Raw genomic sequence first — 26,858 nt, 5'->3', positions numbered from 1 at the left:
CAACTAGGGACCAAGAGTATGGTGCACATGTGAGGGTGTACATGTGTGTGAGGGCGCACAACTGCGTGTGCAGGCCAGAGGTCAGCGGCAGGTGGCTTCCATTATTGCTTTACACTGTAAATTTTTGGGGGACAGGGTGTCACTGAACCTTGAAACCCACCAGTGAACTTGAACTGGCCGTCCAGTGAGCTCCTGGGATTCTGTGACCTTACCCCAGCACTGGGATTCCGAGTGTGCCCTGCCATGCCTTTGTTCCACAGGCTGGAGATCCACAACTCAGGTCCTTACAAAAGCACTTACTCACTTAGCTACTCCCCGAGCCCCTTTTATAAGAAATCAGGTAACTATCTTATGACTCAGTAATTGCTTCTTGGATGTTTGTCCTAGATACAAGAAATTTGTATCTACACACAAACATGTATATGGCCATCCAGAGAAGCTTTATCTTTTTTTTTTTGAAAGATTTATTTATTTTATGCATGTGAATACACTGTTACTGTCTTCAGACACACTAGAAGAGGGTACCAGATCCTAGTACAGATGGCTGTGAGCCACCATATGGTCGCTGGGAATTGAACTCAGGACCTCTGGAAGAACAAGCAGTGCTCTTAGCTGCTGAGCCATCTCTCCAGCCCTGAAGCTTTCTCTCTAAATGCCCCAAACTGGAAACAATCAAAATGTCCTTCAAAGTGGATGATAAAAATAGTTCACCCATACGTTAGAGTACTATACAATACAAAGGCATGAACAAATACATACAACTTATACAAATTTAAAAGAAATTCTGTTAAGGAAAAAAATGTCTATTCCAGAATATGATGTCAGGATTCTATTTCTTAAAATAATAGAGAACATGTAGAAGGGTTGGAGATAACCAGAGAAGACACAACAGGACAAGCTGTGTGGTAATATGTTCTGTGGGTAACAGCAATTTACACAGAAAAGAACAGTCCATGCAACTAACTATACATAAGAACACATAAAACTGGCCAAATCTGAGGAAGCTCTTGGGTTGTCTTAATGTCACATCAATTTCTTAGTCAAGAATCTACAAGAACAAAAGTTAATTTTAAAAAATTAGCTGGGTATTATAGGGTATGTTGGTAATTTTCACACTCTGGAGGCTGGGGCAGGGAGGTGACCAGTTTGCAGGCGGTTTTTGCTTCATTGTAAATCCTACCCTCAACAAGACCTTAAAACACAAATATTTGTGACACTAGATCTGCACACAGAGACAGAGAATAGGGTGTCTTGGTCTAAAGCTGAGCTATTAATAACATGGGGGAAGTATTAACCAATTCAAGGTGCTTTCCTTATGGAAAAATTCAAACACCCATCAACAGGGAACAGTACAGCTGTATAAGATGTTATACACAAGCATACACATAGAACCCTAACAAGCACTGAGAAACACATACAAAGGTTAGGGAAAAAAAGCAAATGGACATACTCACTAATCAGATACATTCAGCCTTAAAGGAGGAAGTCTCACCATATTTAAAGACAGGGCTGACTGTTGAGGATGTCATGTGATACGAAACATACCAATCAACTGGACAGGTGCTGCATGATCCCACTATGAGTTAGAAGAAAAGCCAAACTCACAGGACATACTTGTAGCTGATAATTGTGCTGCATTTGGAACTGTGTAGAGGACAGATCAACTTACACACTTACACTTACACTTACACACACACACACACACACACACACACACACACGGTGCACAAGGAAACTTTGGAGATGACGGATTTGTGTACTGAAATGTATAGGAAGCCTTAGTGTCTGGCTTTGAGTGAAATGTTTCAGCAAAGCCTCTGCTATGTTTGGGTTACTAAGTAGAGGCTAAGAAATTGTTTTGAGACTGTTTAAACCTTGAAGAAATGTTGTCTCCCTCCAAAGTCTGCACTTGCTTCCACGTGAGAGCTTTCAGCTGTACAGACCTTCCTTGGTACTAAAACACTCCTGGCAAACCTGGAGTTCTTACTTTTGATTATGGCTATCCATGGTCAAAAGGGATTGTGTGGGCTGTCTGCTCTCACAGGCAGCAAGGGCAAGCAAGATAACTTCGGTAGTTGGAACTTTCCCCAGACCCAATTAATTTTGTGAAATGACTGAATAAAAGTAACTGGAATGTGCTAGTTGGGGTCAGTCTTTTCAAGAAGGCTGAAGCCCTTTCCTCCTGTGGAAAATTATGGCTTAGCATCTTGGTGAGCTTCTCTCTCTACTACGGCACCTATGACTAACATCGATCAATAGATCAATAGACCTTGACTGTGATAATGACATCACTGACCATACCTACATTCCGATCCAATTATATACATGAAATAGCTTTAGTTTATATGTACATAAAAATAAAAATTACACTTATGGCTTCCATTTCTGGTTTATTGTACTGCCCTGCTCTGGATGACAGACACTGCTACTGAAAGCAGGGAACAGTGAACATGGGTCCAGAAAGGAGACACCCTGCATGATCTATTATCAATTAAGTCATTTTTTTAAAGAAGGCACATAAATCTTTTTTTAAATGAATGTACCAAAGCTAGCTTCAGCAGGTTACAGAGACACAAAAGCCGTGAATTCTCAGCTGCCTGTTCTGGGTTCAGTATTGAAATTCTTGTACAGACCCAGAGTGAGCCCGTAATGCCCACAGCTGTCCTTATCTCCCAGCCTGGACAGCCAGGGGCTGAGTTAAATGACATCCAGCTTCACTTTGATGTTCATGGCTGCCAGCTCAGCTACAAAGTACCGGAAGACGTATGGCACAGAGACGGTGTCGATGGTGTCGCTGCGGCCACACACAGTGCAGTTGTATTTTCTGTTACGCATTGCAGACCAAGATGGAGGAGGCTTCTCAAGCAGCGGGGAAAGCAAACTGCCACACTTCACACATACGTGGGCGACAGAACGGTCAGAGCAGTTGAAGAGCCGGTCATGAAGAAGAAAGGACGTACCGTGCGCCAACAGAGCATCCCGCTCCATCTCCCCAAAGCGGATCCCACCCTGGACATTTCGTCCCCCGATGGGCTGGTTGGTGACTTTGTCTCTGGCTCCAGTTGTTCTGACTTGAAATTTGTCTGACACCATGTGTCGTAAGCGCTGGTAATAAACCACACCAATGAAAATGTCGGCCTCCAGCTCCATCCCGCTGATGCCGCTGTACAATCTCTCGGTGCCATAGAAGTTGTAGCCGGCAGCCTTTAACATCTCACCAAAGTACTCTAGGGCAGAGTTCTCCTCGGAGAAGATGAAGGGTGTGGCGTCATGGCAGAGACCATGCAGAGCTGCAGACTTCCCAGCCATACTCTCGATTAACATACCTATGGTCATACGGGAGGGAAACCCATGAGGATTGAACAGAATGTCCGGCACCATCCCACTCTCAGTGAAAGGCATGTCCTCAGTTGGCCACAATCTGCTCAAAATGCCCTTCTGTCCATGACGGCTGGCAAACTTATCCCCAATAGTTGGGTTCCGGGGGACTCGGACTGTGATGCAGATACACTTGAACTTCCCACTGCCCGTGTCATTACTACACACTTTGATGTTGTCCACAACACAGTTTTCTTTACTCCTACAAGAAAACACATGAAATAGAAGTTAAGCAGTTTGCTCTGTTTGCTGAGTCTCTTTAGCCCTGGATTACCTAGAACTTGCAATGATCCCCCTGCCTCTGTCTCCCATGTGCTAGGAACAGAGGCGTGTGACACAGAGCCTAGCCAAGCCTCATTTGAACTTAAAAATATTTAAGCCCTGTGGACACGATTGTTTCATAAAGAGTCCAATGCATCCCCATCTACTCACCAATATAGATATTAGACGTTATTCATGACTAGGATTCCCAATCATGTTTATCTGAGAGAATATCAGCAAATGAAAAACTTCTAGGCAAGCTCACTGAAGCTGTTACTGTAAAGCAGCTAAGATCATTATTCATCTTTAAAAAGAGGCCTTAAGAACCCAGTATTTCAGCTAGGAAACACCCCTAATGCCATGCTTGGAGGGAAAGACCACAGAAAGCTACCACAAAACCAAGACACCAAACACAGTGCAATGCTCATTTCTGCCATGACCACGAATGACATCACCCAAGTGTGTCCACTGCCAGGTCACACCCAACTCCACCTCTGCTGCTATGTTGTCAGGAGTCAGGCCTTTAGGACTGAGGAGTCTCATTAGTGGACAGGGGTTTCACAGAAGGGGTCTGAGCTATCCACTGCATCTGCCTTCCTGTCGTGTCTCATGTGAGGACACTAAGGCAGGGCCACCACGAGGATTCACCTTAGTGAATCCATCAATGCTTCATCCCTGAATGTCCTGGCCCCCAGAACAGAGAGCGATCTTCTCTTTCATTTCCCAGTCTTACCTATTTTGTTAGTGCAGTAGAAATTTAAAACAATAATAACTAGATTACTACCTACATTTTTGTTGGGGGCCGACTTTTAGCAGAAAGCGGCTATCAGCTTTGCAGCCATCTTGAGCCATATACCCTGACATGAGACTTGGATTACAATAGCCTACAACAGCTGTGCACACTCTGATAATCTTGGTTTAGATACCTTGAGATTAAAGGTGTGTAATTTAAGAGTATGATTTAGAAGTATAGAGATCAGAGTTAGAGACAAGACCTAAGGGCATGATTAAAGGTGTAACTTAGAGGCGTGGCTTAGAAGTAAGACATATAAAATGCAGAGGCAGACAGTAGGATTCAGACACTAGGGAGACACAGCAGAGAGAAGACATTAGTCAGACGATAGAAGACAGAACCAGAATCAGAGAATATAGACAGAGATCAGAGACTATAGAGGGATCATCAGAGACGAATCTCAGACATTAGGTAGAATCTGCCGTCACCCTCGCTCTTGCTGAACCCCCGACCTGAAGACCGGAGCGGCAGCTTGGGCCGGGATACAGTGGCCGCCCAAACGTGGGTTGGCCCGGGCCTCAACATTTTGCTCAGGCCGAGACATTTTTTGGCCACCCCAACGTGGGACTAGTGCGGTCCTCAACAATTTTTTTAAGCCTTTTTCTTCTATTAGAAGGCAAATTCATTGACCTCCAGTAATTTCACTAAGAAACAACCCATGAAAACCAGCACAGAAGGCAAGTGTGGCAGCATAGGCCTATAATCCCAGCACTTAAGAGGCAGGGGGATCACCCATTACATCAGTGCCAGGCCGGTCAATACAGTGTCCTCCTGACACACTTTTCCACTAACCAACCAGCAGTCTAACATCCCCAAACTTACTTATAGTAAACCACAAAGCCTTCACCAGTGTTAAGGTTTAGGTAGCTGTAGTAAGGATCACCAAATTCCAGCTTTGCTCCTATGAATGGCAATCCATCATCGTCCAGCTTCTGCATAACCCGTGGGTCACCAGGTTTGACCCCAAACACCAGACTATCGTCCCCTTGCTTAAATTTTTCAGAGAGGTCTATGAACTCAGACTTGTAGACGCTTCCATGAGCAAAGCCTCGTTCCCAGGAAGCCTTGTTCACAATCTGTGGAGTCAAAGAATCCAATTAATTTATGAGACTGAGAGCAAACAAAAACTTTCAAAATATAACCAGTTAAGGCTGTACTAATATTTGGTTTAAGGTAACCACCATTTGATTTTGAAACTACATTTCCAAATTACCAACACTGTCAACACCAAGACTCATAAATGGCTTAAAACATAATCAAAGATAAACTTAAAGGGTGAATATACCAAAACCTCACATCAACCTTTACCCATGGCGTGTCTGTAGATATGGAAGATATACACACAGTGGGTACCGTTCAGTGCCTCCCTCCATTCATCTCAGAGCAGGAATTAACCATTTAAAGAACAAACAATTTACTACTATGGCCTTGAGGACATACAAACACTGCTCCAGTGACCTCACAGTAAGAAAACTCACAAGCAGTAATGGAAAGGACTAGGACTGGGACACTCACCATGGCATCCTCCATGTCATAGCCAGTGTAGGAGATCACAGCTACAATGGCATTTGTCCCGATCGGATAGTTGTCCATATCATAGTAATCATACATGCACGGTCTCACTAGAGGGCTCTGAGGTGTCTGGAGACGATAGAGTTTATTATCTGATCGGTCTTGGTAAGTGAGCAGCGGAAAGCCCATGGTCTGCTTACCTACAGGGAAAACAAAATGTTTTTGTATCTTGTTTTCAATCCTCAATTCTCAATGTGCTTCCTAAAACTGGAAAGAACTAAACACATGGCACAGAATGAATAAGCAAGCATGGTGGCTCTGCTTATCAGACTAACATCAGCTTTAAGAACCAAGAATATCAACACACCTAGACTATGAAAATAATGCAGGCCAGGAAGAGTTCAGAACTGAGATCAATGTACATACATTTACAGATGCTTGTAACACGTAGCTAACAACACTGTCATTTATAATGTAATGGAAGCACAGAAAGCTACAGAGGACAGTGGCAAGCAGAGCTGGTGGATGCACACACAGAGATGTCAGTATCTGTAAAGTCTGGGTGCAGGCAAGTGGGTACCTTTGTGCATTCCTTTACAAGTAATCCTTTCAGAGCAAGACGATTTAAAACCAAAAATGTATACAGAAATGATGGCTACTGGACTGTCAACTTGACTAGATGTAGACACAGAAACAAATCTCTGAAAGCGTCTATACGGGATTATCTAGGTGAGGTGAACCGAGGTAGGAGACATGCCTTAAACATAGACTGGGCTCCTGGACTGGATATAAAGGAAAAAGGAAACTGAGTGCAGAGTCACTGCTCCCTCTTCCCAACTGCGGATGCTGACTGTGGATGCTGTGTGGCCACCTGTCCCTGCACCTCCTGCCATGACAGGCTGTACTCCCTGGTACAAAAAGCCAAACTAAGCCCCTAAATGTGGTGGTTTGGATAAGAATGGCTCATGTTTGAATGCTTAGTCATTATAAGTGGCACTGCTGGAGAGGGATTAGGACACATCACCTTGCTGGGGTGGGTGTGGCCTTGTTGGAAGAAGTGTGACACTGGGGTTGGGCTTTGAGATTTCAAAAGCCCACCCAAGCCCACTGGCTCTGTCTCTTCCTGGTGCCTGTGGATCCGGATGTAGAACTGTTACTTCTCCAGCACCATGTCTGTCCATTGGCACTGTGCTTCCTACCCAGTTGATAAATGGACTAAATCGCTAAAACTTAAGCTAGACCCAATTAACTGCTTTCTTTTGTAAGACTTGCTGTGGTCACGGTGCCTCTTCACAGAGCAGAACACCAAGACACTCCATTAGGTTGCTTTTGTCAGCTTGCCCACCCACTTACTGCCCAAGGACTGGGGTGTGTTGGAAGTAGTCAGAAGCTGAGAGGAATTTATATTGGAAATAAAGCAACCACTTTAGTTTAAAAAAAAAATTCAGTTTATTTTTTTATTTTTTTATTTTTTTTTATTTTAGAAACTCGTGGTTTACTGTTTCTTTACTGTTTTGAAGAATCAAAGAACAGAATTCACAGCATGGCAGCTACTGGAAAATAAGAGGCATTTAAAACTAGATGGGGATAACAGAGGAAGAGCCTTTACTCTGCCTGCACACATGCTGAGTTTACACCTTTGGTGGGAACTGAATGGGGCATGAGGCATGAGACTGAGCCAAGTAGCTTAAATGAGACTAAGAACCTAGTTAAATAGCAGTCAAGACTGGTAACGGCGCCTTCAGACGGGGCTTCAGCTAGTCTATCAGGGGCCTAGCTTGAAAGATTATCAGTGATAGTAGCTGACACAGTGATTACCAGAGACACTGTGACACAGTGTAAAAGTAAACATAACTCAAGAAAAACTATAGTCAATGGATAGCAACCCTGGGACCACCCAATGCTGGAACAGTAGCTTTATAGCACCCACTATGTCAAGCTCAAATGCACAGGAAAATATATCTATAGTCAATAGAGAACAAACCCCCAGAAAACATAAACTGTTAACAAGAACAAACAACTCAACAAACAACCCAACACAACAGGTCTAGACTGAAAGACAACTTGAGTTCAATCCCCAGAACCAGCATAAAGTCAGGAAGAGAGACTACTCCACAAAGCTGCCCTCTGACCTCCACCCTCATGCTGCCCTCCGACCTCCACTCTCATGCTGCCCTCTGACTTCTACCCTCATGCACACCCACATACATAACCTGCACACATAGCAAGATGAATAATCACAGGGATCTTTAAGATAACACACAGCTAAGTCTTGGAAGAGGAGGAGAAACAAAGAGGAAGAAGCAAGTTTGGAAGCTCAAAGTTGATCAGGTTTTTTCTTATAAAGACCAGTAAATGCTATTGGAACACAAAGAGGATCATATTTAGACACACGAACAGTCTCCGGGAAACAAAAATAAAGAACAAATCTTTTTGTTTTATATTTTTGAGACAAGGTTTCTCTGTGTAGTCCTAACTGTCTTGAAATTCGCTCTGTAGACTGGGATGGCTGTAGAACTCACAGAGATCTGTCTGCCTCTGCCTCCCAAATGCTGGGATTAAAGGTGTGCACCATCTCGTCAACCTTAAGAACAAGTCTTAGCGAGAGGGAGGACAGTACACTAAGCAGGGAAGCTACTGTGCAAGCCCTGCTTTCTAGTCAGACACAACAGACTACAAGGAGACCACGTGGCAACTGTAACACACTGAAATAAAAGGAAATGTCCACTCAGGGTTACATAGCCAGTGAAGATTTCCTTCAGGTGAGTGTGAAAAAGAAATTTCAGGATAATGACAAGAGGATCTGTAGTCAGCAACACACGCAGTCAACAACAAATACGCCACAAGGATCCAGGCCGTGATGTGGGGCATGTGCACCTGTAACCCTGGGGCAACAGACAGAGGCTGGAGGATACTGAGTTCAAGACCAGCTCAAGGAAAGCCGTGGGAGTAGAGAGGCTGTCAAACGCCAAGAGCGTGACTCTCAGATAGAAATGAGTACCACAAGTGCTAAGAATGTGACTGACTAATGGCCTCAGTCCCGCGATCTCAAACAAGCCATTTTTTTTAAAAATGTAAATGTCACAAACAAACTAAACAGTTCTTCTACATCATGGGAGACAGACAGACACGCTATGGGAACACAAGTGAACTGGTCACAGGCATTTACTTCCCCGCCCCCTTCAAAGTGAGGAAGAACTAAAATATGGAATGCGTGCTGCTCTCACAGAGGAGCCAAGTGCAGTTCCCAGCACCCAGTCAGGGCTGACTGACTCCAGCTCCAGAGTCAATGCCTCTGGCTTCTGCAGACCCTGCACACACACGCAGTACTCACATACAGACACACATACATTAAAATAAGACATTTTTTATAAAGAAGTCAATGCTAGGGGCTGGAGAGATGGCTCAGAGGTTAAGAGCACTGACTGCTCTTCCAGAGGTCCTGAGTTCAATTCTCAACAACCACATGGTGGCTCACTACCATCTGTAATGGGATCCAATGCCTCTACTGGTGTCTTCTAGTGTCTTCTGAAGACAGTGACAGTGTACCCATATACATAAAATAAATAAATCTTAAAAAAAAGTTAATGTTAAACTTCCTGATTTTGATAAATATCCCGACTAAGAAAGTCCTAACAGTGGGGAACACACACTAAAGTGTGGGGGAAGGCGCCATTATGCTTGAAAAAGCAAACTGTGCAAACAGGTAACAGAACAGACGATGGATCTGTGTACCATTCTTCATAATATTCTTGAAACTTATTGTAGTCTGAAATCACTTCAATTTAATTTACAAGTGCTTTTTGTGCTTGCATGTGCTGACCCCCATCCCCACCCCACCCGCCTTACCCATCTGGCACTGGTACATGTTCCGAGGACTCTGGTTGTGATCTGAGAAGGGGATGAAGTTGGCGATCACGCTCAGCAGGCTGTGAGGGAAGAGCTCCTGGTGTGTGGAAACTCCACCAAAAACCTCGTCCTCAAAGATGGCAATGTTCATGAAGAGCTGGGGCAGAGTGTGGACAGGAAGGCAGAGGCATGAAACAACTGTGGGGTCTTGCTGCTCCCCAGGGGATGGTGCTCGAGGCTTGCATCACCCAGATCAAGAATGAGCTCTGCCAGAAGCGTGGGGAGCTTCCAGACAGATGGCCCACTCACTGCTATTAAGGTGCTGGAGTCAGAATCCAGTCTGTGCATGCCAAGGAGTTCGGCACGGAGCTACCTCCCTAACACCTTCCCCTTAGATGTTCATCCTGCATCCACCCTGTCCAATTGTGAAGGGTCAGAAAGGAAGACAAACGGTCACTTATTTAAGATAAGGTTTCCCTATGTAGCCCTGGCTGTCCTGGAACTCACTCTGTAGATCAGGCTGGCCTCGAATCAGATCTGCCTGCCTCTGCCTCCCCGGTGCTGGGATTAAAGAACACCATGATACCCAACTTCTTTTTTAAAAAGTAGGCACAGATCTATTTGTTAATGGCAAAGATGTAGGTGAAGACCAAGACCAAGTCAACGGGATGCCTCCGTCTCACCAACTGGGACAGAGCCAAGTGCAAAGGAGCCGTGAAGGCTGGGCAGCACTGAAGGGCCGCCTCCCTCAGGTTCCTGGAGGCATGGTAAGACAGCTGGGCAAAGAGAGCCAGAGAGTCAGTTTGACTTCCTGTCAAATGCTTTAGAAAGTGATACCCGAGCATCTGAAAGCTGTGTTCGACCTAAGCAACACGGCAGCAGGTACCCACCTGTTCCATAGTGCCAATGAGCTCTTCTCTGCCCAGGTCCAAGTTCTGCACAGGCCTCACCAGCCTGCAGGGAGTGGTGAAGAGGAACAGCCCTGGGTACAGACTTGGTTTTCCTGTCATGGGAATCAGGGCCACCTCCATCCAGGGAGGAATTCTTTTTTCTCTCAACACCTGTGTTAACAAAACAGAGTTTAGTGAAGAATAAATGTATGTCTTATCCCAGCCTCCCTGCCACGAGGAGCCAGAAAGAACCGGAAAGAAAACGATCTAAGAAATGACATGATCTTGTAATAAACTCAGTGCTCTGAAGTCACAGCTGTCCATCCCAGTCTCACCCCGCAGACAAGGCCATTCAGCCCAGGAGAAATGGCAAGGGAGTTTTTTAAAAAGGCAAGTTTATTCTCTTATGCTTGAAATATATGTTAATGAATTTCCTTTCAAACAATTACATGAAAAGGGTTCTATATCTTGAAATCAAAACCCTAACAAAACAGGGCTGTAGAGATGGCTACGCAGCTAAGAGTACATCCATCAGGCATTGTATTCACAAATGCACGCGCACCACACACACACACACACACACACACACACACACACACACACACACACACACACAAATAAACAAAGGACCAGGGTTCAGTTCCCAGCACCCATGTCAGGGGACTTATAACTGCCAAGAGCACCTCTCCCAGGGATCCAGCACCCTCCTCTGGCCTTCACAGGCATTGCATGCATGCAGAAAAAATAAATCTTAAACCATTTTTTAAAATCCTAAGTAAAGGGAGAAATGCAAACCCAAACTACAGTAATTTGAAAAAGATTCTAAAAGCTACATATGCCTAAAGGACCCACAGCTGAGCACATTAACAGTAAAGAAGAATAGAGATTGCGCAGAGGGAGGAACCAGGAAATGACATTAAAAGATGACATTCCAGCGCTGGCAGCACTGAGCCCTGAAACCAGCCATGCCGTCTTCAACCTCAGTTAACAAAGCCAGATCACATCTTTGATGTCTGTGAGTGGGTAAAGCTCACCACACAGACAACAAAAAGGCTCAAGAAAGGGAGAAACAATGGGTATTTATAGCCATCCCTCTGTCTTTTGCTTGGGATTAAGCCACCATGCCTGGACCGAACTGAATTCTTTGGTTAACTGTTTTAGATTTAATCATTTTACTTTATGTGTATGAGCAGTTTGCCTGCATATGTGTACATGTTATATATATGTATCATGTTGTGCCTGGGGCCCATGGAGTTCAAAGGAAGGAGTGGGATCCCCTGAAACCGGAGCTATAGACAGTTGTGCACTACCATGGGTGCTGGAATTGAATCCAGGTCCTGTGGAAGAGAAGCTAGTGCTCTTATCCACTGACCCATCTCTCCAGCCCTTGAATTCTAACGGATTCACTGTATCACGTGTACAGGTCCACGAGCGTGAGTGTGCAGCAGAGGAGTCTCAGAGGTCAGCTCTTCCCTGTGACCTTGTGGATCTGGGGATCAAACTCATGCCACTGGGTCTGAGTGTGTGCCTGTGCCCACTGAGCCATCTCACCAGTCCACAAATTAAATTAACACAAAAGTTAATAATGAACAGGAAAAAAGAAAACCAAACTACAGAAAGAAAAATGTTAAAATCATTGGCTGGTAAAACCAAGACAGAAATATTCAGCTCACAAAAACAGACCTCGGTAGAGGCAGCAAGCTTAGGAAAGATAGAACTGAAGAACTCTGACTGGGCTGGGGGATGGGCTTGTAATCCTAGCTTCCTAGGAACTGACCAGGAAGATGGCCAAGGCCTGCGTGGACGTGAGTGAGCGCAGACAACCACCACAGTTATGAGCAACTTAGCAAAAGGACAACCAGTGGAAACTCAGCAAGAACCATTAGTCAGTGGGCCCACAAGTCACCCCTGAAAAACTACACCGTGACCACCCTAAGAGGTTCAGATTAACGCCTCCCAAGGCAGACATCTGGGGAGCAGCCACAGTACCCAACTGGTGGCATTTCTACAGTCAAACTGGTTACATAAGCAGTAAATAAAATGACCAATAAATGCTTATAGGTCATGTGACTGTCACTGGCCCCTTGCTCAAGGCAAGATACCACCAGGGAAGGAGTGAGGCACTTTTGAAGTTAGCTTTCACATGCTGACTGCTTGACCATTGCAGACCATTGCAGAGGCCAGGACACCTTATCAAGGGCTGAAAACCAAACTTAGGAGAAAAGATAACCCACAGAGACTGAAAATCACCTTGAATCTACGGAGAGTGTCTGCAACTTCAGGAGCAAGCTCCTTATCCACCCAGCCCACCATGACACCATCCAGCAGGACGGGGTAGCAGTCACTGTACGGTCGGCATGGCGCTGCATCAAAAGGAGTGACTCCTGGGAGGGAACAAGGGTTATCAATAATAGCTTTCTCAGTTTAGCTGTCCAACGGTCCTATTTGTACAACACAAACACTTTCATATTTGTACATCTGTAAATTGCTTCAGCAAGGACACACAAGCATCTGTCTCCTGTGAGAAGGTGGCTGGGCACGGGGATCTTGGCACAGTATGCCTTTTCACTCGAGGATCCCTAAAGCCTGTCCATTTAAGACCCTTTCCCTAGAAAAATCTAATTATTGCCAACCCTCCTCATCTGCAGTTTCCATACTTGGACATACACCTCTTAGACATTTTCTCTGTAAGCACAAAATTAAACTATGGCCACTTTTGAGGTCACATGGCAGAAATGTAAGTTTCCTGCTGCACACACTTGGCCATCTTGTCTCTGTGCTCCAACTGCAGCAAAGTCTTTCTGGCTGTTCAAGGCCACACAAACAGTGCCAGGGGCTGCCTAGCGTTCCTAAGTGCAGCATGGCTGTCACAGGCCTCAGAGACAGTCAGCTAAGCTTGGGGCTGCCGGCTCAGAGTCCGAGGTTAGACATGAGAGTGCAGAGCCCTCCAGCCCCAGAAGTAATGGTTCAGTATGGCCAACAGCGTTGGCAGTGAATTGAATACAATACAGGGCTGCAAATGAGGGCCAACTAGAGCTCGGTGCAAAAGGACATTTGCACACATAAGCACCACGTGGAAACAGCATTTCAAGTGTCAAAGGTTACCACTCAGGGATTCATGAGGCACCCACCCAGCCCTCCAAGGATGCTCTTTTTATTCTGCCCTCTTCCTCGGAGCCAGAGCAAATGACTTCCTGACTCCTCTTCCAGGCGGGAGGTACTAGCTACCTCTCTCATCTTTTCTTTGTTTCCTTCTGGACTTTAAGACAGGGTCTCCTGTAACCAGGGTGACCTCACACTTCCTATGTAGCAGAGGATGACCTTGAACTTCTGATCCTCCTGCCTCCACCACCCAAGTGCTGGTGTTACAGGTGTGTGCCACTATGCCTGGCTTGATTTAATTAGTGATAGAATAAAACTATTCTTTGCCTTATAGTAAGCAAATGAACAGATCACTCCATTTCTATCTCAACTACCAAGCCATAAAGAAGAATATGATCGAGTTTCCCCCAAAGCAGAGATAGCAGCTGCAAGTTACCAGGAGCAACACTCATTGATCTATGGCATCAGGAATATAGGGTAAGCTACTTTGTAATGGAATTCCCCCAAACCACCACTACTCTACTGAGAAATGCAACAGTCCACCAAGGACACCGGAGAGCGACCCGAAGCTTACACAAGGCATCTAAACTTGAATACTAACCGCCACCCTACTTCTCATTTATCTTTTCATTTTATAAAAAGGGACAACACTGAGGACATTGAACTTGTTTTAGTTCCAAAGACCGGTGAAAGAGAACCTCAGAATGGAGCCCGACTCCTGCAGTGGAGGAGTGAAGAAACACCTCTGCCGAATCACTGTTCCTACCTAAGCCACAGAGCAAGGCTGGAATAGACGCTGTGTACACAAACTTGGTAACAACCTCACACACGGCAGTCAGGTGGTTCAGCAGCCCACACGGTGCACCGTCTGGGGTGTGCACGGGGCAGAGGAAGCCCCAGGATTCTGGCAGCAGCCTGCGCACGGTGGTGGTCCTCATCTTGGCGAAGTCGGCCCCTCTGTGCACACAGCGGAAATGGGAGAGATAGCGAACGAAGTTCAGCTTGTCAGCCACCACACACAGGCCAGAGTCTTGCATGAAGCCGAGACCTTAATTAAATAAAACAGGCACTCAAAACAGGCCAAACTCTTGTTAAAAACCCCAGACTGTTTGTTTCTGAGGTTTTGATAAAATGATAAAACTTCAAGGGCTGGGGATGTAGCTCAGTGCTAAGAGCATTAGCCTAATAGTGGCCCAGGGTTCAATCCCCAGTTCTCCCACCATACACAAAAGCGGGGACTGCAACATATGCAGTATTAGATCAGGTGAATGAGAAGAACTGACTTAGACTGATCTGAGAGCCCACTCAGAGAGAAGCAGCAGCAGCAGTAGTGTCAGAAAAACAAAAGCAGATTCTGGATCCCAACTGTCCTTTTTATTTTCCCAATTCACTCCAATACACCAGGCTCAGGGATATCTGATATCCAAACACATTGAGACTGCAGTGGGCGAGCCTGCTCCAGAAATAACTGGTCATCCACTTTCTAGGAGTCACGGGACTGTGTCTGTTTTCTAGCACTAGATTTACACAAGACAACTCGCTGAAACCTTCAGGGTGGCAGATATTTGTCAAAATTTACTGTATCATGAAATCTGACTTTAGTGAGGGTGGGCTTACTCTGAAATTCCTCAGCAGATTATTTTAATTAACACAATACCTGCCTAATATAGGTTGGTAGTTTGAAAAAAAATGTTTTTACCTGTTTTTTGTTTGTCTGTTTTTCTTTTTCGAGACAGGGTTTCTCTGTGTAGTCCTGGCTGTCCTAGAACTCACTTGTAGACCAGCCTGGCCTAGAACTCAGAAATTCGCCTGCTTCTGCCTCCCAAGTGCCGGGATTAAATGCATGCACCACCACTACCCGGCTAATTTTACCTGTTTTAGAACGCAGATTCCCAGTAGCAAGAAGATACTCAAACGGTCTTGTTAGCTCTGTTCCCATGCTAAAAATCTTCATCAAATTTTCATTGTTTATGGAAACATTGGTTTTCTGAGCCCTCTTATCTAAAGCTATTTTAATAGACGCCAGCCAATTTTCCATTTTTTCCTAAAAGAAGAAAATGTTAAATTTAAAGTAGTACATGCTTTAAATTATCTCAAACACTGTATCTAAGCTCACAATCTACAGACACAATCCAGTAAAGGCCCGCTGTTTATACGCATGACAAAGAACACATCTCTAACAAATCCTGAAAGACAGCCCTTCAATGTACAAGTGAAGCTCAGGCATTTCTAAAGACAGACAGGAAGTCTAGATCAGGGGCTGAAGAGGCTGCTCGGTGGTCAGGAGTGCACACTGCTCTTGCAGAGGCCACAGAATCAGTTTCCAGCAACCATGTCTTCTAGGAAATGGGATCTGGCTAGTGGACCCAGCCCCCCAGGAGCTGGCTCTGCCCCCCATTTCACGCTCCTACACTACATTCAGAAGCCCTTCTCTACTGTGACAGACTATATTCCCCAAAACCAAGAGCCCAAATAAATCCTCTCCGCCTTATATTAGCATCTGTCAGGCATTTTGTCAAAGCCACAAAAAATAAAAAAACCAAACCAACCAACCAACCAACCAACCAACCAACCAACCAACCAACCAAAAAAACCTACTAAAGTATTGCAAATACATTTTAGCAAGTAGATGAACTTAAAGACATGGAATAAAAACCAAAGACTAACAACTGTATCTGAGGATATCGATACAGTTGTTGCTTGGTCATTAGTGCTATGACCAAGATTTGCTGTTACCTTTAGACTACAGAAGAATATATACAAAAAATTAAATGGGCATGGCTGTACATAACTAATCTCCGCATGTGAAGGGCTCAGATAGGAGATGGCTCAGTTGGTGGCGTGCTTGTCTTGCGAGCATGAGTTTGGGTCCCTAGTAGCCGCTTACAAAGCACAGCCCACCAGCACACAGCTGCAATCCCAGCGCTGGGAGACCCCCAGGAGCCTGGTGGCCACCCAACCCACCCAAATCAGTGAGTTCCAGGTTCAGTGAGACCCTATCTTAAAAAAATGTGCCCAAATACCTGAACACACACAAAAACAGACATAGACACATAACGCACCCCCCCACACACACACACACAGTCAAACAACCCAATAACTGAGGTAAAGACATGAAGAGACACTTCTCAGAAAATGAAGTACAAACGGGTACCAAACATATTAAGAAATGTTCAATGAAACCAGTCATGGGGAAATGCAACTCGGAACAGGGACATTCTACCTCAACCTGTCAGAACAGCAGTCATCACGACAGTAAGTAACCGGACGCAGAAGATGCAGACAAAAGGGAATCCTGATCCACTGCTGCTGGGAGCATGGACGAGTTCTGTCATCATGGAAGCCAGCAGGATGGTTCCTCAAAATACTAAAAACAGGCCTACATTCCTCATGGTCCCAAAGGGTTTGAATCAATGTGTCACAAAGATTCTTACACATCAATGTCACTGCAGCACTAGTCACAACATCTAAGCTATGAACAGCCTCGGTGTCCAAGAACAGAGGAATGGGTAAGGAAAACATGCTGTAAGTATTTATAACAGACAGGGCTTTCACTATGAGGAATGAAATTTTATTGCTAGGGGAAAAAAATGGATCCAACTGAAGAGATCCTTTACCTAAGACAGCCAGGAGATATCTTAGATAACACCCTTAACCCCAGTTCTGGGGAGACAGAGGCCAGCCTGGGCTACAGAGCAAGTTCCGGGATAGCCAGAACTACACAGAGAAACTCTGTCTTGAAAACCAAAGGAAAAAAGAAAGGAAGGAGGAAGGAAAAGAGAAACGGGTGTCAAGAAAATGCCTCTTCTTTGGGAACCCAAGATTTTACATGGAAACAAATTTACATACATGCAGATGACACACGCAGACATCTAGGCCTGGGCAAAGCTAGAGTTTTGACAGAGTCCCTCACTGCTAAACAAAGAAGGGAGGATGTAAAATACACTAGGAATTGTCAACATGCAGTAAAATGGCATCCAATCACCCCAGAGGCACAGTGGCCCAAGGACAGCAGTGTGCACTCACCTTCAGAAACATCAGGAAGAGCTGCCCAGGGGTAAGGACTTCTTGGTTCACTAAACTATCAGGGTTGTCCTCCATGCACTCTCCTCTGGCTAAAGCAAAGAGCTTCCGGGTCATGAGGCAGAGCAGGTAGAACTTGTCAGTGTTGGATTTCAAGTGGATGCAGATGCACTGGCTGAGAAAGAAACAACCTTAAAGTAGGCCTGCTTTCTCCTGCTCCATTTCCTATGACCAGGGGCCTAGTCGGAGTTCACATAACATTTCTTATGTCCCAAATTGCTTTTTACCTTCACTGACAACTTTAACGGGATATTGCCACGAAGTCTGGAGCCGTGCTCACCACTATGATACGGAGCAGGTAACCATAACCACACATGGCTACTCCAGTTCAGTTCAAAATAAGACTTAATGTTTTCAGCACTAATGGCCACATCTCAGTTTCTTGGCTCCTACTAAGGTGGAGCACGGTAAACGTAACAAAATACCAACACTAGTGACTTCCAGTGACTACTGTCTTACTTTGACACTGTTGCAAATTTGAAATTATTGCAGAACATAAGAAGCAAAGCCTTCTTCCTGGCTAGGACCTCTTCCCACCAGGCTCACTTCCTAGGCATGAACCCCAAACCACCCCTTACACCCCCCAAAGCACACATACTTAAACAGGAACTCGGCAGCTTCCTCATTAGGGTACCAGTCAGGAAGACTGAGCTTCACTCTGAAGCGTTCACCCAGGTAGTTAAGGACCTGCTTCTGTGTGTGACAACCCTCTTCCATTACAATCCTCAGCATCTGAGAAACACAATTCTTAAAGAAAGAGTCCTCCTCTTTGCCTTTGATGAGCTCTTGGAAAATCTGATAATCAGAAAAGCTCACAAGTGCCTGAAATAGAAAACATTGTTTTAAGTAAGCCTATCTTTTTAACAACATCCAAACATTTAATTCACTGAGCTACCTCTCAAACCCGCTCCCCACCAAAACCCAAACCAAACAACATGCGGGACTAATCCTCTCATAATTTTTAATGCCCAAGCAAAACCAGCCCTCTAAAATAAAGCATTCTTTTTACATCAGCCAAACAGCAAAGTCCAATGATCCCACTGCGTATTTAAAACTGGAATCATCTCCGCCTCTATGAATTAGGGCTGCCCTACATCACCAAGAAAAACACTACAGAAAAGGGAGATGCCAGATGCCCAAGGTGAGGTCACAAACAGACTGCCCTCAACCTCATTCTCTGAGCTAAAGTCTCCACAGAGACAAGGAATGGAGACCCCCTGCCAACAGCCACCAAGGGAGCCAACTAGGCTGGGCACTGGTCCTGGAAGCACAGTCAATCCGAGAGATTGCACCACTTCACTCATTATAAAGTTGTAGTGAGGGAGAGAATGTGGTGTCTGAGTATGTGTGTAGGTGTACACAAGTCAGCACGCAGACGGAGGTGGAGGAGCCAGGTCTCTCCTTCCGCTGTGTGTTCTGGGGGCTGAATTCAGGTTGGCAGTCTTGTGTGGCAGGTGCTTTTCCCAGAGAAGCCATCTCACCAGCCCACAGCACCTCAAACCCTTCAATGTAGCCCATGGAATCAGGCTCCTCCCAAATTCTACAACCCCAGAAACCCTGAGAGAAAATATTTGTTGATATTTCAAGCTACTGACTTTAAGAATGGACCAGGGGCTAATTAAACACAGCATGTATGGTTTGGTTTTTAGTGGGGATAGAGAGGTTGGAGGAGACAAAGTCTTGGTATGTTGCCCTAGCTGGCCTAGAACGTGCAACCTCAAGTCTCAGATTACCAAAATGTTTGGATAACATGCATGAACACGTCTGTTTTAACAAAGAGAAACCATCCCGCTGCCCCGTGTGCAGACATAGCTTCCAACGAGTCTATTCCCAGCAAGACAGACATTCTTCTCATCTCACCTTGAGTGCAAATCCCAAAGGAAGGAAAAACAGCTCCTTTCGGTAAATAAAGTTTACCATGACTGTGCCATTCTCCACATAGTGAAGGTTCATATTGACAGCAGAGTGTTCCTCTCTCACACAGTGTATCGAAACCCCTGTTCAAAGAACAGCAAGGAACCATGGGCGTAGTGTTTCAGCTTCCTTCTGACTACTACCATAATCAAAGCCAAGTCACCTGTTAAGATGAGCCAAGGTCCTGTGTGGTGTCGCACACCTTTAGTCCCAGCACTTGGGAGGCAGATTCAGGCAGATCTCTAAGTTCGAGGCCAGTTTGGTCTACATAGTGAGTTCTAGGACAGCCAGCACTACCTAGCTACCTAGAGAGAACCCACTTCAAACAAAACAAACAAAAAACAAAAACAGGGATTAAATTAACCAAGGCTGGCAATCAAAAATGTCTACAGACCACTGCCAAATGTTTTCAGGGTTACACTGTGAAATAAATGAAGCTATGAATTTGGCCAAACTTCCAAGTTTTCCATCAACTGAGGCCCATGACCTATATGACACCTTACACTTGGGTCACCCTGCAGAGCACACTTCTACCCTCACCACCCAGTGGGACTGGTCCAGACCTGTTATTTATCTAACATCCTGATGGAGAACAGCAGAACTCAGACCTCAGGTTTATAAACACTACAGCAGTGAAACAAAAGGACCAATGGCTACATGCTTCGACACGCCGAGAAACTGTTCTCCTATGTGTTGTATCTATGGTAACAATTACAAGATGATTTTTATCTCAACTATAAAAAAAACATTATGTAACGTAAATGTAGAAGTTTAATAGAGAATGCCATATGCTATCTTACGATGCTAGGCACTGTCACAGGCAGCATTAGAGCACAGATTAGTCCCCCTTGAGGGTGTGCCAAGGCAGCCTGAACCAGGGGGTCTTTGAGGCCTTTGGTCACAGGTACCAGTCATGCTAGCCTTCATCTTCAAAAACAACACCATAAGTATATTAAGTCTTCCAGATTAAAAATACACAAAGGATTTTCATTGGGAAATCACTTTCTGGGTATATCTCAAATTTTCTTAGTAAACATCACACAGTAAAGGGATTTGATACACATATTCAGTGAAGTGATTTGACACAAATATACAATGGTGCCAAGTTACACACATATACAATGGCGTCAACGAACCATGATCCACTTGGAATCTTTCAGCTTCAGCAACGCTGTGTGTTTTCTCAGAATGCTGGACAGCAGTGGTGAGCCCCAAGCAGCCCAGAGATCAAAAAAAAAAAAAAAAACCCAAAAAAACAAAAACAAACAAACAAACAAACAAAAAAACCCTGATACTCTTCAGTGACTGAGCTTGCCAATGCTTTTGAACAATGTTTTCATATCTCACCACATGTACAAAAAGCCAATCTGTGTGTGAGCATGAGAAGATCCAACACTTGCTCATAAAACAGGCTTTGTTTTAGGTGATTTTTCCAAAGTGTATTAATAACTGTTCTGCACACATTTAGGCTTGGCAAGCTAAGCTACTATGTGTGCAGATTAGTGTAGAGTGCATTATGTCTGTGGTGTCAAGTAATGAACCCAGAAACTTCGGCAAGTCAGACAAGCTCTCTACCACCAAACCAGTCCCTGCCTCTAAGGACTTTATCTCCCCATCCCCACCCCCTTTTCAGATAGTGTCTATTATACAGCACTGATGGTCCTATCCTGGAACTCACAATGTAGACCAGGCTGGCCTTAAACTCAGAGATCCACCTGCCTCTGCCTCCCCAGGGCTAGGACTAAAGGCATGCACCACCATGCCTGGCTCTAAGTGCATTTAAAAAAAAAAAAAAAAAAAAAAAAAAAAATATATATATATATATATATATTTATATTTATATTTATATATATATATATATTTTTTTTCCCTATAATTTAGAGCTGCCCAACATGGATGCTGTAGAGTGAATTCAGGTTCTCTGAAGATTAATACAAGCTCTTAAACTGCTATCTCTCCAGCCCCTTTAAGTGTATTTTTAATGCACAATACTTTCTATTTACTACAGGTTTATTAGGTCAGAACCCTACTAGTTGAGAAACATCCATAGCAATTACCATAATCAAATTGATTAAAACATCAATTACCACATATAGTTACCAACTGTGCATGTATGTACATGGGGGATCAAAACACTTAAAACTCTCTACTTTTAAATTTCTAGTAAGTAAAACAGTGTTATTAACTACAGTCACAGTGCCATACACTAGCACTAGATTGTACCTGAGTATGTCTGCGTTCACATGATGGGGAAGGAGGGCGTCACTCTCCATGTAGGCACAGGTAGTGTGTGCACGTGTGCCTATGTATGTGAGGGCACTGCTCTCCCATGAAGCACAGGTAGTCTGTGCATGTGTGCCTATGTATGTGAGGGCACTGCTCTCCCATGAAGCACAGGTAGTGTGTGCATGCGTGCCTATGTATGTGAGGGCACTGCTCTCCATGCAGGCACAGCAGAGACTGGAGACTGACATCCATGTGTCTTCCTCACTTGCTTCTCCACTTTGCTTTTTTTGAGACAGGGTCTTTCATGAAACCTGGAACTTTCTAGTTTGGCTTAACTAGCTGTAGCCCCTACCTGGGTCTCCTGTCTCCTCCCCTCCAGTGCTAGGATCAGAGATGTGCACTGCTATACCCCTCTGTTGTTTTTAAATGTGGGTGATGGGCACCCAAACTAAATTCCTCATGTTTTCCCACTGAACAGCTCTATACTTAGCCTGGAACCTAAGTTTACACTTCGATCAACATTTCCCAACCTCCACCCTGAATCTTACAGAAATGCTTAATGGAAAAACAAGAATAATGTAAGAGAAACACAATAAATACTTTGTATAGTTGTATCTACTTTTAAAAATGGCTTTCAGGCTGTCTACAGCAACATTTCAGTATTCACTAAGACTCACCGAACTGAGTGTAGCCGAGTCCTCTGCTTTTCCATTTCGGCCTTACCATTGCGATGGGGAAATTTCTCCGAGGCATAATCAACATACGGATGACTTTTTCAATGCCATTGATTATAAAATAACCGCCCATTTCCTGCCAAAGACATGGGTTACCAGCTGTTAAACAACTAGACACGGCTGTTTCTCACCACATGAAGTGCAACCCTCAGAAGAGGTACACACTGATGAAAGGGACACCTGCTCTCTGTAAACAGTATGAGCTCCAGAATAAGTCTTGTCACATACACTAGTGTGATCCAACAGAAACAGAACAGGGTCAGGAAAACAGGGCCGTCCCTTCCAACTAGACAGGCTCAAATAAAAATACTACCCACTTTTGCTTCCAAATGGGCTCCTGGGTAAGCTAAGAAAAGGATAAAGAGAGAGGGTGATTACATGAGAGCTGTGCTAACTACAAATCTGGACTAGACAAATATAGGAAAAACGTTTAATGATAAAAAAGAGTATTTACTATCGGTCTGCTCGCAAACAGGCTGCAGCTCTGTGAACAACGGGCATGGCCCTAATGATAGGCATGCCTGCTTCACGAGAGGAAAAGGAGCTTGGGGTGACTTAAATTCTCCAAAGCCCCACAGCTGACAAGCAGAGCGGCTGAGTGTCACATCCAGATTTGACACCCACACCTTCTTCCCAAGGCCAAAAAGCCTCCTTAAGAACAGGCAGAGTTTGTACATCTTCCTTATTTCAAGGCAAGAGTCCAGAGGCACCTTTCTTAGCTGAAGAATCAAAGGAACGGATACAGGAATTGCTCAATAAGCTCAGAGAACTTTACAGGCAGTTCCTACAGACTACTGTGGTTCAGTATCCACATACTGTAAATATACATACACACGTAAACCTAGGACCAGAAACATGGCTCAGCAGGTAAAGGAATTTGCTGTGGATCCTGACGACCTGAGTTCAAGCCCTGACCAACACCTGACATGTTGTCCTCTGATCCTCTGACCTCTCTACATATGGTCAGAGGATACCATGTTACTAAAGTGACCCCTCACCCCCCTTGCTATCCACAATAATGGCATAGCCAGGCTAGATGACATACATCTTTAATCCCGGGATGGGATAGAGGTGCAAGTTAAGGTGGATCTCTCTGAGTTAAAGAACAGCCTGACTGATCTACACAGTGAGTTTCCGGCCAGCCAAGGCTACATAGCAAGACCCATCCTGCCCCACCTCCCAAAATAAAAAGAAAGGAAGGCAATAAAAGAGAATTTGGGCTGGGAGTGTACTTTGGCGGGAGACTTAAGTTTCACAGATGTGAAGGCCCTGGGTTCACTGTTCAGGAAGAAATAGGAAGAGGGAAAAAGGATGGAGGGAGAAAGACGGAGAAGGAAAAGACTTTTAGGTAAAAAAACCTCCTATTAACACTGCCCAGTACAACAGTATTCTTAACGTATGGCTGCTATTCACACGGCCTCAACAGACTGCAGTAAGAACCATGCACAGTACAGACAGGACATCAATGGTCCAGCTTCCTGTTTCCTCACCTCCAACCCCAGCCTTCGCTGCTGCCCCACAGCCTAGATCCCACACTCACCTCTGCCTCTTCATGGTGCTCAATGAGGACTTGAGGAGGAAGGTTGTATAAGTTGCAAAGCTTAGACTTTACCATGATGGGAACATAGCCAAGAAACTGTTTAATGATTCCTTTGGGGACTCCATTCACAGCCCAGCTGATATCAGCCTACACAAAAATAAGAAAAAAAAAATCTTGACCTATACTGTATTTGTTTTTATTTTGTGTATGAATGTTTTGCCTGCATGCATGTCTGTGTACCACATGTGTGTCTGGTTTTGGTGCCAGTGGAGGCCAGAAGAGGGCATTAGATCTGCTGGAACTGGGGTGAATGGCAGCTGTGTGCCACCATATGGTGCTGAGAACCAAACCCTGGTCCTCTAGAAGAAAAGGCAGTGAATGCTCTTAACCACTGAGCCATCTCCCCAGCTTCACAAACGAGTATGTTACAGAGGAGGAAGAGGCCACAGGGAAGTAACTTCATGTTTCAGATGAGACACAATCCCTCCAGTGGCAACACTAAGGAAGCAGGCCTTTCCTATAAGCTTATTAGGCACCAGCCCTAGTTTCAAAAGTGCACAGGGACAACCATCCGCCGTCACTAATGCTCACCGTCAGCTTCCCTCGGTAGGTGCTCCTTCGGCCTCGGCACTCAGCTGGATAAACGTTGAGCTCTTTGCAGATGGTCCCTTTGGGCACTGAGGGTGGACTGATGACAGCATCCACAATAGTAAGAGATATGCGCTCATCTTTGAAAGCAAACTCAAAAGGAGGTATGGCCTGAAATACAATTCACACTGCTAAATCACTTGCATTTATTTCTCAACGCACGTTTCACTAAGACTCTCTAAAATCACCATGGTCTGCACTCACTGACATCTACCAACGCAGCAACTCTAAAGGGACACCTAAAGCTAGGTGGTAACTTCGTAGCTACTTTAACTATAATGTGTTCACTGGGGGCTTTTTCGATGGTGTGCTATGTATTTGACTCCGCAGTAGGCTACCAGACACAGAAAAGGCTGAGCCAAGCGTCGACGTTGTCCTCACACAGGGAGACAAGGACTGCTTTTCACAGCAAGTATAGGGAGACTCTTCTGATCTAAATGTTCAGCTTTGTATATTTTACCCCCTCAGGCTGAAGCCTGGCAATTCCAAGATTCCAAGCGTTCTAAATGGCTTCCATACTGTCAACTATCAGTCTGGTAGTCAAAGCTCTCCAACTATCCCCATCCCTAGTTCTTACAATACAGGTGTTCAGCAACAAAACCTCAGGGTAGTGTCTATTGTGTGTCTCTCCCTGTACCTACCTCCCCGCCCCCTCTGGAGGGAATGCACCATCTTCTTCCCTTAACCTTAGGTAATGCAGAGCTCTCTAAACTCCTGGATCAGCCGCACTCGTGACCCGGAAAGCTCTCCATCTCAGAGCACTCTTAGAGCAGTTCTCAAGAGTATGGCATTGACTGCTGGCTGGTGCCTGCTACTGCTACACGACCAACAATCCTGAGGAGCACTTAAACCTGAGAGGTGTCTTACTCTCAGAGCGTGGTGCCTGGGAAAACTAAAGATGTAGATAGATAGATAGATAATAGAAAGAAAGAAAGAAAGAAGAAAAAAGAAACCTTCCCCCACCATCTTTACTCTGCTGCCACGGTTGAAATGTTCCTCAACATGCTCTACATGCAAGTTTTTCTCTTGCAAATTCTTAAGAGAAAGAAGCAGGGCGGTGGTGGACACACCTTTAATTCCAGTACTCATAAGGCAGAGGCAAGCAGATCTCTCTGAGTCCAAGACAGACCTTGGTCTACGGAGTTCCAGGAAAGCAAACGCTACACAGAGAAACTCTGTCTCGAACCGTCCCCACTCTCCCGCCCCCAAAAGAAAACTCTAAGGAAAGCACACTGAAGGATGTGCCTTGCTGCAGTCTGTCTGAATCAGCTTGGAACCTTCTGAGGAAGTTTTAGAACGTAAGACTCCAAAGCATGAGCACGGTGAATGGGTGGAAAACACAATCTCAAACAGATCACTTCCTGACTCTCATTTCACAGTACCTAGAAAGGGTCCATCCAAAACCAGGGCTCATATTCACATATAAAGCCAGAAATCAAAAATACAAGTTTCCCTACACCACCAGGCTATGAGTTGCTTTTCTCTCTGAACTACCCAAAGCAGGGTAAGTTAGCATCATTATTTGAGGTCATACTGTGGCATCCCGGCCACCTCCTCCAATCTGCGGGACCCTCCAGGTCCCCTCCAGCCGAGGGTAGGGTTCCGGACGGAGTGCGCTCCACTCACTTGCACCGCGAGGCTCAGCCCCTCCAGCACCGCGTAGTTGAAGGAGTCCACGTGCGCCCGCGTCAGGTCCTGCAAAGCCGCCTTTTGCTGCTCCGGGGGGACCGCGTACGAGGGGTCGGTCAAATGCTTTAAGCTGGGCCCGCTGGGCAGGTTCCGCCACCGACCGTCGACCTCCATGCTTCTGCCAGCCCCGGACCGAGAGCCGGAGCTTTGACTTCACTCGTGGCCCTCAGGAATGGCCGGAGCAACCCGACAGCCACCCTACCCCGTGGCCTGCTGGGAAATGTAGTTCCTCTTGTTCG

At 45.1% G+C, this 26,858-nt stretch overlaps 1 protein-coding gene across 1 annotated transcript; it reads right to left on the bottom strand.

The window, feature by feature from the left end:
* Nucleotides 1-894: 894 nt before the first annotated feature.
* On the bottom strand, nt 895-26,858 carry Polr1b (RNA polymerase I subunit B). Its single transcript, XM_034496183.2, has 15 exons — nt 26,557-26,858; nt 24,874-25,041; nt 24,283-24,429; nt 22,686-22,818; nt 19,729-19,865; nt 18,467-18,690; nt 17,812-17,983; nt 15,658-15,829; nt 14,552-14,833; nt 12,934-13,067; nt 10,684-10,854; nt 9,794-9,950; nt 5,948-6,144; nt 5,255-5,508; nt 895-3,580 (listed from the first exon to the last, which is right to left on the bottom strand). The coding sequence occupies exons 1-15, from the start codon at nt 26,731-26,733 to the stop codon at nt 2,698-2,700; spliced, it is 3,408 nt and encodes a 1,135-aa protein (XP_034352074.1). The 5' UTR covers nt 26,734-26,858; the 3' UTR covers nt 895-2,697.

This window comes from Arvicanthis niloticus, chromosome 2 (assembly GCF_011762505.2).
Source record: "Arvicanthis niloticus isolate mArvNil1 chromosome 2, mArvNil1.pat.X, whole genome shotgun sequence".
NCBI classification, from domain to species: domain Eukaryota; kingdom Metazoa; phylum Chordata; class Mammalia; order Rodentia; family Muridae; genus Arvicanthis; species Arvicanthis niloticus.
Note: the sequence above shows the minus strand (reverse complement) of the source record. Positions and strands in the feature narration are given on the sequence as shown.

Coding starts and splice junctions, on each gene's coding strand:
- Polr1b (XM_034496183.2), bottom strand. CDS start 26,733: ATGGAGGTCGACGGTCGGTGGCGGAACCTGCCCAGCGGGCCCAGCTTA. Junction 22,819..24,282: donor AGCACCATGAAGAGGCAGAG/GTGAGTGTGGGA, acceptor TGTCTTTGGCAG/GAAATGGGCGGTTATTTTAT. Junction 3,581..5,254: donor GGCTTTGTGGTTTACTATAA/GTAAGTTTGGGG, acceptor GTTTTCTTGTAG/GAGTAAAGAAAACTGTGTTG.